The sequence below is a fragment of the Trachymyrmex cornetzi genome, unplaced genomic scaffold, assembly GCF_001594075.2.
Source record: "Trachymyrmex cornetzi isolate Tcor2-1 unplaced genomic scaffold, Tcor1.1 scaffold16, whole genome shotgun sequence".
NCBI lineage: Eukaryota > Metazoa > Arthropoda > Insecta > Hymenoptera > Formicidae > Trachymyrmex > Trachymyrmex cornetzi.
Window position 1 is genome coordinate 3852592 of NW_017296201.1, and position 15068 is coordinate 3867659.

At 38.8% G+C, this 15068-nt stretch overlaps 1 protein-coding gene across 3 annotated transcripts in view; it reads left to right on the forward strand.

The window, feature by feature from the left end:
* LOC108758765 (uncharacterized) overlaps nt 1-15068 on the forward strand; it is a 181162-nt gene that overhangs the window by 110701 nt on the left and 55393 nt on the right. For 2 of the 3 annotated variants that reach the window (XM_018503855.1, XM_018503856.1), the window contains exon 3: nt 6891-6935. The exons of the other annotated variant lie outside the window; for it this stretch is intronic. In XM_018503855.1, coding sequence (XP_018359357.1) covers nt 6891-6935 — 45 coding nt within the window. The remainder of the gene's footprint in view (nt 1-6890; nt 6936-15068) is intronic. 3 annotated transcript variants of the gene reach the window in all.

Sequence of the window (15068 nt, forward strand, 5' to 3'; positions counted from 1 at the left end):
AAATGTATTAAATATTAGTAAATATTTATTCGAATAGTGCCAGACGAATATTTACTGAATGTAAACATGTATTTATTTGGTACAAGAACTATTAATTTGGTTTACCTATTATTATATTTTATTTAACAAATACTTTTATATTCCGTAAATAAATGTTATATTAGTACTATTCAAACAATTATTTATTAAAATTTAGTACATTTCTCTCTCTCTATATATATATACATGTATATATGTATGTTATACTATATAGTATATATATGTGGTAATTGAAAAGTGTCTTACATATGTCACAGTCAAAGTATTAACTCAAGAAATGTATACATTTACTGTAGTCTACTGTACAGACAATATGTACAGTTGTATACATTTACTGAAGTCAACACTTTGGACTGTGATACATATACATACGTTTATTTTTAATTTCTTTTATTTTCGCAAAAAATATCGAGTAGCATTCATCCTTGCGGCGTTTAACAATGGAAATGTGCGTGTCTCGATACTCTATTAAACTCTATTAAAGTCTTTATTGTCGTCTCGAGGCCAGCAGCGCCCACGAATTTGCCCTAAACGCGACGAGGCCGTGGTACATCCGGGGTCGGGAGACAGTTCTCGGTCATTCGCGGCGTCGACCTAAGCCGAGTGCAGCAACAGTTCCGATTTCAGCACTGGACGAGGAACGATCTCGCGAATTTTCGTCGAGAGTATTTTCGTTTCTGGCACGTCGCTGAGGCCTACATCGCGACGTCATGGGCTTTGCTGGCTTGCACTTGCATACGTTATGTAACTTCGCGCCCTTACTCGCGTGTGACAATGCTTGCTACGCGATTTCGATAATCAAGCTTGTTTGTGGGCGTTCCCAGGGACAGAATTTCTGCGATTCAACGATTTTTTTGTACACGCTTTTTTCGTTTGTTATAATCCCCGGTTAGTGTTCGCAATTTTGTGCTCGCCAGGATTTGTTTTTCTTTCTTTTCGTCGTTCGGTCGTATGTTCACGAAATTGTTTCAGGAATGGCGCGCCAATCAATGGTGCGCACGTGGATGTCGAAAGCATCGAGTGAATTTTTGATACTGCTGCTGTGCTACATTCTTGAATTGGGCCGTGGCGTACTAGAGATACTAGAGAAATTGGTAATGTCTGTCGGAAAAAGGATATTTTATTACGGTATGAGTTGCATGTTATTTTTTGGAGTACACAAATAAATTATCGTGATTTGCGATATACTTTCGTGATCCACGCGATGTCTTCTGGCATTGTAATACCTAAATTAATGTTTTATATAAGAAATTACTTATTACTTTTTGCCAAATGATACTCCGATAAAATTTGAATTTATTTTTGGTACAAAATTAAAAAAAAAAATAGTCAGCTCGTTAATAGATCAATCCTTCGTCATGTTCGTTACATCTTCCAATATCCTCCATTTCGTACAATGTCATCGTGATCACATCGATAAACTGTTATTTGTCGGGAAACTCAATGTTTGCCCGAGTACACCAATAATTTGCCAGAGGCTCTATTTTGCCGGTCCACGAAAGGAGATGTACATACTCTCGACTCACCGCAAATAAACGGCCGGCCGCTGCGCCGCGGCCGCGGAGAGGAGAGACCGCGGCTGCGATTGCGTAAGTGCGCGCCGAGCACGCACCGGAATGCGTGCGTGAACATATTCGCGCGCGGTTCCTCTCATCGCGGACTCGTAAACGCCATGAAGACCGATTGCGTAACGCGGTGCGCGGTGTGTAGTACGTCGCGCTATACCGGGATCGATCAGCTGATCGAGCAGCGAGAGCGAGCGAGTTCCGCTACTTCGATGTCGATTTGTGCAGTGTAATTAATCTGAATCGATTTAGCCCTTGACGAAGCGGGTCACCGTTATAGCGAGCCACGCCGGCGACGGCGGCGTTAATTGACATTGCGTGAATAAATATACGTTCTCTAGGGCTCGATCGATCGCGTACTGCCACTTCGGAAAGTAGGTCGATCTTTGGACATACGCGTGCAAATCGTCGTTAAATACTGTCGCTCTAATTTTCTTCGATAGTACGTTTCGAATGTCAATTTATTCGAAATTATAGCGGCATAAATAAAAACATGTCAATCCACGCATAATAACAATTCGTGTAAGTGACGATATATTTATGTGATTTAAACCGCGAAGTGTATGAAATGAATTACGTACGTCGTAGTACGTTCACGATTCTTCGCATGCTGCTTTCCAGTGAAAAATTTGATAAGCTACGTGAAAATCTCACGCAATATCTCGCCACGAAACATGCGCTGCGCATTTTCACGATGCAGTCGCGGGCAATGTATTTCACGGTGTATTAGAAAGCGGCGGTTTGAAACGGGCAGGCAGTGAATAACACGCGTATGAATTATTTTCACGCGTGTGCACGCGCCACATCGTTAGTCTCTCGCATTGGCCGAGGTGCGTAAATGCACCTCGAGTCAATTATACCGTAACGCGACCAGTTGCATAACGCTGCGCGTTTCTTTTCATCTCGAGTTGTACTTGATATTTCTCCTCTAAGCATTCTTTCATTGGTCAACGCGTAAAATTCTTTCTTCTGATTGATCAACAAAGCATTTGCAGCATTAAGTGGATCGTATCTAAATCCTCTAATTGAGTCCTATCGACTCCTGTTTCCAAAAAAAAAACAACGACAAATTAGCAGAAGATTTATTGAGGTCAGCTTACCTCGTTAGAACACTTGATCTCAAATCACCGATGTAATTAGCACGTGATGAATCATGCTTCTCTCTCTCTCGTGAAATAAGAGAACTTTCGTTCTCTTGATTGAAAGATTGCAGATCTGTGCGTTTTTTCTGGCAAAGTACGATTACTAATTAATCCATCATTACAATCAGAGAAAAAAATCGTATCAGTAATTATAAACCTCAACTATATATTATAAGATTCTAATAAGAACACTAAATAAGTTACATGAACTGAGAAAATATAGTAATATTAACCAACTACAAATGATTAATGTTACTATATTTTCTTAGGTCATTTAATTAATTTATTGTTGTTATTAAAACTTTATAATCCACACTTACAAATTTTTATAGATAACTTATAGGAGTTTTAACTGAATTTTAGTACAGAAATTTTATTGTCGAGATGCATCTCTCATTTACTTTTGTTTTCAAAGTATTGTATTGTCGAGATGTATTTCTCATTTAGTAGTTTTGTTTTCAAAGTTCGAACCCAATGCTTCGCCTTTTATGCTGCAATGAGTGGTTTTCTTCTTAGGAGAAATTGAACTTCGCTGTATTCCTCTGATGACAATGAAGTTTACTGCTTATGACTGAGCGACTTTAGTGAAAAGGTTTTAAATGTATTGTATTTATTAAAGTCACCTTAACAATTAATTATTGATATAATGTGCTCTATTTATAAAAAGTGTTTGTCTAAACTAGGAAAATATAATTGTTATGTCTCATTTTTTTATGAAGTCCAAGTAACTATTTAATATAGTTGAGGTGCTATTTCACTATGAATTAATAGTATACAAATATTGTTGCAGTAATTGTATTTTTGTAGTGCAGTGTTGAGTATTAGATTAGTAACTATTACTTTATAAAATTAGTTACAGATACTATAATTGCCAATGTTGCAACAAAATAGTTGTCACAACTATTTTTTTCTCTCAGTGTGGAATTTACGGCACGTCAGAACGGAAATAACAGGCGAGATATTACAGCGTTGTGCTGATAACATTACGCGTCTCGCTTGTAAGTTCATCGAAAGAGCAACATTTTTATATCTCTCGACGATTTAGTGCGATCTGTTGTCTTACACGCGCGTGTCGTATCAAACCGCTTGCATTATTTATACATTCGAGAAACTTGTTTGAAGACGCCAATCACTACGACATCATACGTCAAGTTTTGACCGTTGAAGCTGCACAATGAAGTTCCTGGTGAAATACTACGACTTCCTGAACGTCAAGTTTTCCACGGTGAGATTTTAAAACAGTGCGCGATGTTTTCCTTATCACGACGCCTTGAATGAGAGATTTTTATCATGAGACCGTGAGATTTAATTGGTGATTGATTTTTTAGCAGTGTTCAACATCACGGAATGTAATTTTTTTTCGATTTTTCGCCTCTGAACTCTATTATCAAATACACTGGCAAAAGGAGAGATTAATAATTTGCCTTGAGTATAAATTGCGGAGATTGACGGCGGCGGTATTATCGATGTATAATTGCGTGCGCGAAAGCGCCTTATCACGCGCTTGATAGACCGTTCGCAAAATCCGACGACCTTTCAGATATGCACATGAAAGAATGGCATTATGTGCGCGATCCGCGGTTTGCAGTAGCCGCGGCGTAGCAATGCATCTGCCGCAGCGGTAGCGCGTTATCATGCCATTTATCATGCGCTCTCGCTCGCCTCTCCCTTTGCTCTCATTCGTTGCCACGATAATTGGATTTCTCTGAAACGTATCGCGCGGCTAGAAAAATTCGGCGACCTTTTTTCGCGACGTTATCGGAATCCCCTCGTGGAATACGTCGGTGTTTCTCTCCCGGAGAGACATTTGTGACCTGTTATTGTTCAAGGATTCGTATGAGGTGAAGGACCACACATATTGACATTTAATCTTTAAGTGGGCAGATGGCATGACTATATTTAACACTCCGGAGAGTTTTCTTTTAAAACTTTATTCTGGAAAAGGAAAATAAAACGTACCACTCAGATAGAAGTTTTAAAGTTCATTATTTTTACATTCCTCTATTTTACATAAGAATATAACTAATGTAAATTTGACTATAACATAATATAAATAATTATAAAATATAATTATATATATAAAGTACAAAATATGATTATAAAATTAAAAATTGTTTTAGTGTTTTGACCATCTCACCTATCAACTTGTGTATCTTTAAATTATAACCTATCCACTTAAAGGTTAAACTCTCATCGGTTGAAAGTAAACGAGAATACGCTTAAGGGTTATTAATTTCCGCCACAATATCCGTATTAGAAATGTTGAAACACACATTTCCAATGAGACCTCAAATACTCTTCGAATCATCGTCAGCGTAATACGAGACGATAAGAAACGATCGTCGTTACAAAACGCGTATTATATCGAATGCCATTGCCTCGGTTAGACCGTGCGAAGAATCGCAAATCACTTTTGCACGTGTCGTTGACAATAAGAACGTCAAAGATTTATTTATCGATGTCGCGCGTGTTTAAATTCTTTTGTTGAGTAAGAACTCGGAAGTTCATTAGCTCGATAATCGATGTCAATTATGCCGTTTTCCGCTGACGTTTTCGCTTGTAACGTTTACGTGTATTACGGTTGCATCACGCGACACTTGTCACATTAGCGAATCGCTAAAATTGCGAAGCGATTCATCAGGTGGTTAGTTGGTCGCACGGTTTTCCTGTTAATTTCGTAAGTGGGACTTCACCGAAAACGATGCGAATTTTTCGGCGAATTCCACGGTCGGCGACCTTTCGCACGAAATATTCGCAACGAAAGTTTCGCACGACATCGTCCTGATTTAATACGTCGTTTTTCACCAATACTCTTTTATTACCGTACACGAACGTTAAGCTTTATCACAAATCAAGAATGGAAATGACTCATGTACTTTAATCTATCGATCGTAATATATTGCAGCGAGATATATATTTTTTTTATCCTTTTCTATACAACTCGTTTTCGATGAGATGTGACACACATTAGAAATTACAGTCATGCAAGTTTAATTACTTAGAACTGGGCGTTCGGTGAAAGTATGCGTGTTTAAAACGCAATAAAATTTAGCGTTCAATTTTATGCTTACTCGATTATTTATAATTGTTCAAGAAAAAGCGGTCTGAGGAGGATAAAAAAAAAGCACAGAGAGTATCCCATATAGATATATTACATTCGTATTATCGTATAATTTGTATTGTTTGTATTGTTTGTTCAGAGTGAATAAATATTGCGATTCCGGTCGCTCGAGCATTCGCGGTGATTCCTTTCGTTTCACACAGCATCGCGATTGCGCATTGTAAAGTTTAGCGAAGAGTGAGATGGCTAATTCTCCGTAACAGGATGACAAAGAGCAACGAGCGACCACAAAAGTCCAATGGACTTTATCAGTGCGCCACAGAATGCATCGAAGTAATTTGTCAGTCATTGCACTTGCGCCTTTATTGGCGCATTCCTTCGTTCAAGTCACTCGTCCGATGCATTCGACACAAGAAATGATCTTGAAGACGTGCATTCATCCGATCGATACAGGAATTTTAAGCGTAAATGTATCAGGACGCGGTTAAAATCTCTCATTACAAAAATTTAATTTCTTTTATTTTATATTTCCTGTTATTGTAATTTTAATTTTATTTAGGCTGGGTTATTCCACCTTTCGGTAAACTTCAACTCACTGTCTTACTCTCTTACTCTCTTATATTCTTACTATTTTGTTTACTTTCTAAATCTGAATCAGTGGATAATCACTGATATCAGTACCAAATATGCCACTGGTAATCATTGAATAAAATGTGAGATTCTTAATCTAGCAACTGATCTTTATTATGTGATCTAACTAACCTTGTTTTAGTGCATAAATTCAATGATTATGGTATTGGAAAATTGAAATTAACATATAAATATCAATATTTTAGTTATATAATGCTTAAACATTCTTGCTGTTTTAGTTGAACTTTACTGATTATCAGTGCCAAGTATGCCACTAATTAGTGACTATCCACTGATTCAGATTCAGAGAGTATTCAATAAGTAAATTATTACATAGTTTATCTAAAGATGGAACAACCGGCCCTGAGAGAAGAAACGCTTCTTAGAATAAGACGTACACATGTAATTAAATATTTTCTTTAGTTCTAATTCTTGTACTATTCTGATTTGCAGGTGAGTAGGCGATCCAAAGAACATGCGACAGAAAAGATGGGAAGGGTGAGTCAATTTAAATTGTCGTTAGAAATCGTAGTCGATCTTCTCGTTGGCCGAGGATTAGTCACGGTGAGAAATCCGCGCTGAGAACCGCTAATCCGCTGGTCCCACCAAGATGCCCACGACGGCTTCTACCCACGTGGCCGGAACTTGTCGATACAAGTCCGTTCGATTAGTATGCATGTCGCGTTACATCGAACAGGAAGGGCTGTTTAATAACATGGCGGAGAATAGTTTGTATCCGTCCCGACTCGGGTGTCCGGATATGCGTATGACCGCGGATATTTTTGCGATGCATTCTATTGCAACGCCGCAAACGACAATAAGTGACACATTGTCATTGTAGCATTCTTATCGTCACTTAACTTTACATTACTCGCGAGATGTTTCTGACATCCCAACGTTACATCTCAATTTTCATTGTTCTTCCTGATAATTTACAATTAATAAATATTGATAATATTCTTTGGAAAGAACGATTGTTGAAGTGTTAAAAACTTAGCTAGATACAAATCTGAAGATATCTTTGTTGGATCATCAAAATAATTACGTGGGAATTTCAAACAATGAGCGAGGCTGCAAAAAATGTTAACATTCTAGCAGTTTGAGCGTCCTACATAATTATGTTGATAATAATTTTGGTCCAACAAAATTATTTTTAGACCTGTATCTGGCTTTTAAGTATTTCGATAAAACAGTTCTTTCTGTGTGTACATCTTTCAGATAAAAATAAATACAAACAATTGCGCTAAATATAATAATATATATAAATTCATACATTTAGGAAAGTAAGGTTGGGATGTTCTGTACAATCTACGTGAATAATGAACGATTAAATATGTATGAAGAGAAACTAATATCGATACTAATGTACGTACATAAGTAATACGTAGATAAGTTATAACTTAACGAACACGTAAATCTTGTTATAGTTGAGTAGGTTTATTGCACGGGAGAAATCCCAAAGTTGTGTCCGTGTGCGTTTTCACTAACAAGTCTCTTCGGAAATAAGCCTGCCTTATTAGAGATTACTATCCCGCACTTGCGGCAGAGCAAAAGTGTTTCAAGTTAACTCAAGTTATTCTCCGCTCGAGAAAATAATCAACGAGTTTCTCGTGTTCCAGTTACTTTCGTGGACCATGATGTTCGTCTTGTTTCTTGTAAATTACTTTTTTAAACGTTGAACAATCATAAAACTTTTCTTCTTACTGTAAGGCGAACTTGAATTCGCTGAAGTAATCTCACTTCAATTTGCAACGCAGATGGGGTTGTAGAACTTTATACTAAGAAATTAATCGAAGTGCAATGTAGCGATATTTATCGCCCGAATATAAGATATACGGAAGTACGATGATTATGCAAATTTGTGAAAGTGACTACGACGTAAAATATATGAAATATGGTGTGATAGAAACGAGGGCGATGGTAGAAATATCCAAAGATCTTCGGTCGGACGGTGCATTATCAAATCCATATTTATCAAACGAAAATGGTGTCTTTCGAGGTAGATTGGAGCTTGCGCATCAAAAGCCACAAAGCCTTCATATATAAGGAAGTAGGTCCGAAAAATTCATGGTCAATTTTACCCGACCGATTGTGTGCATGCGTGAGCGACCCTGATTACGCTGACGAATATGCGCATTCTTAACTTGGGATTCTTCCGGCGAATAAAACATTCAACGCTAATTGAGTTGATTTCACCGAGCTGTCCGTCTCTTGGAACCGACAATCGAATGGTTGGCCATATAGTTTGCAGTCCGTCGATCGCGAGATTTCCGCGAAAGTCTCCTGTGAGCAAATGCAAATTCTACACGCACGTACGCGACGTACGTTAGTTTTAAAAGTACACTTTCCAGCGGTATCAGACGGCGATTATTGACCGTGAAAATCTCGCAATTCTCCAAATACACCGATCGACAAGTCTGCTAATTGACCAACGACGTGTTTGATCAGTTATGTTTAAGATTCAGCCAAGTATTAACTGCGGTGCCTCATTAAATCACCTCGTCGAAGATGTCTTGTTAGAGGACGACGGTGACTCGCTGATATCCACTTCCTTACTTTCTCCATCTCTAATTGTCACGGCCGTTAAACAACGTACGCGTAAATTTCTTCAATTACGCGCGATCGTACATGTGTCCGCTGCTACCTCGATTCCGTTTTCGCGTCGCGCGATCGTCGCTTTCACAACTAACAGATCTAGGCGAGAGATCATTCGGTAGCAAAAAACGATAACATGAAAAATACACACTTTACTGAAAAATACATACTTAATTTCTTGAAAGGCGTGGCAGTTGAACTCGTTCTTCGTTTTGTATTGAGTTAATCGCGCACTCTCGGAGATTCGGATAATAGAGTGTGCTGACAGGGAATTAGGAGGATGTAGCAGCAATTGCTATCGTAGGATATCATCGTGACAGTATCTTATCATCGTTAATTAACGAGGACTAATGGTGTGACCTGAGTAAGTTGGCCCGCGTATGCTTGGAGTAGTAGAGTGGAAACAGGTCGCCCTTACCGTGAATAATTTTGTGACTGTGTTGATCTCGCGAATGCAAATTAATTACTCGGCTAGAGACTGACTTAAGCTCGGGATATATCCGTCCTGTCTCGTAATTCGCTTGGAGTGCGACTAACAAGAACTTAACGTCGAGTCAACGGTCAACGTAGAAGAGTCACTTCGAAGCTTGGCTGGGAATTAGTATTTCATGCGAACATGGATACTCCAAATTATAAATTATTATTGTTGTTATTGTTATAACTGTTAAATTCGTAATGACAAATTATATTCAATTTAAGTTATTTTGAACTAGTTCTATAGGTCGCCATTGTTCCTCCTATATCGTTAATTTAACTAAAACAATAAAGTTGATCAATTTAACTCAATAAAATGTAGGAAATTTGACTGAAGTTTAGTCTATTATTTAATAAGTGTATACATTAATATGAACGTTATTTACTTTGAAACTAATTACAGAAATGGATCGATTTTGACACACAAAAAAAGTTAAAAACGACAAAATGTTATTTAACTCAAGGGATTGGATTATCATTGTTCCTTTGATATCTAACAGTGTAAAAAGAATATTGACTATTGGAAATCAATGATTTAACAATCAATCTCAGAGAGATGGGATGAAAATGGAGCTCCAGATTTTTTTTCGATTCTTTTTCCTTCCGCGGAATGCGAAAAATTGTTTCGAATTTCGTTTCGGTTATACCGAACAGGATTTTGTTGCAATTTTTCCTCACGTTTGCGTACCATCGAACTTGTTCATCGACGATTTAACGAGCGCAGTGCGTTTTAAAACTAAGCTGCATCCTGAATAGCAAGTCGCATGCTCACCGCTCATACAAATCCTTTAGTTGTAAATTCTCGCTGATTGGACGTGCCGTCCAATGGGATTATGCAGCCTTGGCGCTTAATGGAATTTACAAGTTCAAACTGACGATGCACCGGCTCTCCACGTGCCCGGTTGTTTGTTATCCGCCACTATGGTTTCTCGATTATTTTCCACGTGCGGCTCCCTCTTATCCCACGAGAGAGGGAGCGTTCACGCTGTGACGGATTCAAGGTCGATGACGAATCGCATTTTCTTGCCTCCCGATGATTTCTGCACGGCACGCATAATACATACGTGTTTTCCACCGCGAATCGCTGAAATGGAAAGAAAATGAACAAAAAGACTTGCGATTTACTTCGCAGCGAGCGATAAACCTTCGACACGGGGGTTAATGGCTTAAGAGTGGCGGCCCATTGATAACAAGGCCGTTGTCGGAACGTATCGGCGATGAATCATCCGGTCGGCTTTCGCGTATAATAGGACGAAGTCCGCGAATCGTGTTGCGTTATTACCGCTATATAACACGACGCGGCGGTTAATGGAACGTGGGCGAGTGCAACGATTTGCGGACCCAAGACGCTCGAGCACGCGCGGATGCAGAATTAATTATCCGCAGATGAAAGCTCCGTGTGGCTAGTGTTTTGTTACAATCGCGTCGCAAATTAAGCTCAAACTTCGTCTGCCTGCGCGTGCCGGGGTGTTTTAACAGTTCTATTTCTCGTCTCCGTTCAGCACGTGTGGCGTTCAACGCTTCGTTAAACTCAGAACGCACCGTGCTGCGTAGATCAATAATCAAATAAACAAAAGAATTATATTTCTTTCCTCGTACGCGCACGACGGGCGAGTTTATTACTGTTCCCTAATTAACGTTCGTTCTCGAAAACGAGCTGAGTTTTTAGTTGAACTTGTACCTATTAAGCGGCGTCTACAATGAGATTTTAAAGCGTAAATCTTAAGTTTTAAACCCTAAGATAAGAAATCGACCAATCACAATCGAATTTGAGGAGAATACTCGACTATTATTGGTCAATTTCTTACGGCTTAGTGCTTAAAGCTCTAGTTTTACGCCTTAAAATCTCATTGTAGACGCTGCTCAAGAAATTGACCAATCATAGGCCGGTATTCACAGTCGGTTCTTATATTTGAGACAGTCTTAACATGTCATAAGCCAATCAGGAGGCTGTATTAGCATCTTAAGACATCACAGTCGAATTTGAGAAGAACAATCGACTGTGACAGTTTCGTACTCTTATGCCTGTTCTACAATAAGATCACAAGTCGTAAGAAATTGGCCCCAATCACAGTTGAATATGACAAAAATAATCAACTTACGATTAGTCAATTTCTTACGGCTTGCAACCCTATTGTAGAACAGGCCTTACTTCTTCCTCGTATATTGCAGACGACGCATAACACGGAGTCGTTAAAACATAGAAGGAGAGAAGCGTGAGAGAACCCCTGAGAATCGACACGATATTCCGTTGTCGACTGTAAACAGAATAATCGCAATAGCACCGTACGGCGATATCATATCCGTTGAGGAGCCCGGAGGGGAAGAAAAAGACGGCAGTCGAATGATTCTCCTCTGGTGGTCTCGCGCCGCTCGTTTCGCGTTTTGAGAACCATTACGAATCTCTCGAGTGGGCGCTAAACATGTTTACTTACTCGTTGCAGTTTGCACCGATACGTGCGCAGAAGTCCGCAGGTACCCGCCGGTCGTCACACTTTCGCAAGTCGAGGAGAACGCGTTTTTAACCGAATGCGACTTTTTACCCGGACGAGGCCTTCGACCGCGCAACTTTTTCCGAGCGCACACCTTGCGAAGTGCCCGAAGTACTGCCCACGTCTCGCGTAGAGATTTTTCACGTGAAACGCACGTAACGAGGCAATAATGATAGCGGTAATAATGATAGGGTATTTACTCGCGACGTGACATTAATAATAGTAATAATATTCATTTTACAAGACATCGCCATGAATTCCTCTCGTTCGCATATGAGGAAAATATAATCATCGTATCCGTCTGTTCACGATTTCTTGATTAATCAATTTCCTTTCGTCGGCGGTCTGTCGTGTCGCACCATCGACGGATCCATGGAGGGGGGCATGCTTTCAGAATTTTCTTTTTTTTAAAGTTTGATATCAAAATGTTATATTTTGTAATATTCCTCTAATGCTTAATCACAATATTCCAAAAATATTTCTGATTTAAGAAGATTCTAGATAATTTATATTATTAAAAATAATTAATTAAATCCAACCCCCCAGGTCTAACAAATATAAATGAGCAATTTTTGGATGTGTATAAATAACAATTTTATTATTTCATATTAAAAACAGTACGTTTCGACTTGGCTCAGTCCTCTTCAACTGTAGATGTATATGTGTATGCTTTTCTTGTTACAACAAATCTAACATTATTATAAGGATCATCTCACATTCTCTAAACTTGTTTTAAACGACAACCGCATTATTTCTAAACAGTTAAAATATAAAATGATGTGTTACATTATCATTTTGCGAGAAACTCTCCTACGGTTAAGTTCTGTCCGTCTGTAACATCGGTAGTTATAAAGTTCGACATTATTGTGCACATACATTTTCACTGTGCGAAAAATTCCTCTACAACAAAGTTCTTTAATGTTCACATTTAACGTCATCTCTACATGTAGTGAGTTAGTTAAAATTATACTTACACATACCACTCAATCCATATTAATATTATGACCGTCCATATAATTTATAACTCTTATTAATTAATGACAAACAATTCTTTCAACTATCTTGACTATTGATAGTTTGTAGTTTATACATTACTTTCATTCATTAATTTCAGTTCATAATTTTACAATTATCAGTTTTTTTCAATTAACATTGATTTATTATTTTTATTTTCATTTAGTTTCTTTTACACATGCACTAATATGGATTCACAACCTCATTGATCTGCGATATCGAGATATGACATTTATACCGACTGGAAATTCTGCATTTAAACATTGATTGCCTGTTCTCGCCAATCACCGAGGAATTAGTTCAAAAATTAAAAAATGACTATTGTAACACATTATTTTATATTTTGACTATTTAGAAATAAGTTACAATGCGGTTGTCGTTTAAAACAAGTTTAGAGAATGTGAGATGATCCTTATAATAATGTTATATGCGTAGGGTTAGATTCGTTGTAAGAAAAGCATACATATATACATCTACAGCTAAAGAGGACTGCGTCAAGTCGAAATGTATACTGTTTTTAATATGGGATAATAAAATTGTTATTTACACACATTTAAAAATTGCTTATTTATATTTGTCAGACCCGAGTTGGATTTAATCAATTATTTTTATAATATATGAGCGTTATTGAAATTAAATTTGAATATTTAATATTGATATTCTTCTTTTTGCATTAATATACTTAATTTTAAATAAAACGATTTATGAATTATAAGTTTAAATAATATTTTGTTAATTTGATAATTTAAATAACACAATTTAATATTTTTTATCTTTTCATATTTTGGCTCAAATTTCTGTATTCGTCAATGAGTTGTTACGTGATGATCAATTAGTTTCAGTTCAAGACTGATGCGATGGGATCATCGCGAAATCGGACTGCACGCTTCCAACAAAATCAGACTTTTTGAGGATAAGACGCGTCATTGAGCGGCAATATTTGCATCCGCGTGATAGCGACGCTTTGTTGTGGCCGATACAGACTGCAGCGGAAGGGCGACGCCGCTTTGATCACCCTTTATGACCAGCAAGGTGTTAAATCCTTTCTGGGAACGATCGACGCGTTTATAACGAAGGGACTGTTTTGCGTCAAGCGCTCGTCGCCGACGAGAGACGCATCCGCGCGCATTGCCGTCGGTTCATTCATAAAAGAGCGCGCTTCCTCGAGCACCCACACACCTCTCACCTCGTCGCCGTGGCAACGCGACGTTATTTTCATTCATACACGTCGGTGTCTCACGCAGGCCACAGATTCTTTACGCACGTGAGTCATACACTGGTGTAACACCGGCGGTGTTACGGAACGAGCGCACGAGGCGAGATAGTTGTCTGTCGATCGTCGTCGAGATCGCGAGCTTATGCTCGTTAGACATTAGCACACTTCGGTCGAAGCACGCGATATCAATCGGACGTTAAACTTGAAGCGAGTTAAACTCAAAAGTAACGATAAAGCGACAGGAAGACGAGCGAGAACGAGATGAAGTTCCACGAGTGGCAATACCGCGCGGAGATTTGGCTTGGGGTAGGAAGGGCGCGAGACAAATTGTTCCAGGCAAGTATATATATATATATATACATATAGAGGATATATATATAGGATATACATAGGATATCCCGGAACATCGCGAATGTAGGTCGCTCGAGATTAATACGAGCGTCGAGCGTTATGTCTTTTGAAAAAGTTATGCTAAAGGTAAAGAAGAGCTTCTTCCAAACTTTCGCTCATCGTATCTCAGGAACGTTCTTAACCGTTATCTTTACCCGTACGGTACAGAGATAATCTTAAAGTAACGACGGTGGACAGCGGACAGACGGGAGAAAGAAAGGGACCGACAGTCGGGGAGGCGAGGTAGAAGATAAAATGTTTCGCGTGTAAAGGACAGCCGGCGCGAAAGATCGCGCGACGTGTAACGCGACAGGCATGCTTTCAGAGCGGAATTTTAATTCCGGCTTTCTTAATGTACGACCCGCATTAGGTGTGAGTCATTGCCTCCGCTGACTAGATAAAAGTCGGCGGCACCTAACGCACAATTACGCGCGTCACGAGCGAGCGAGC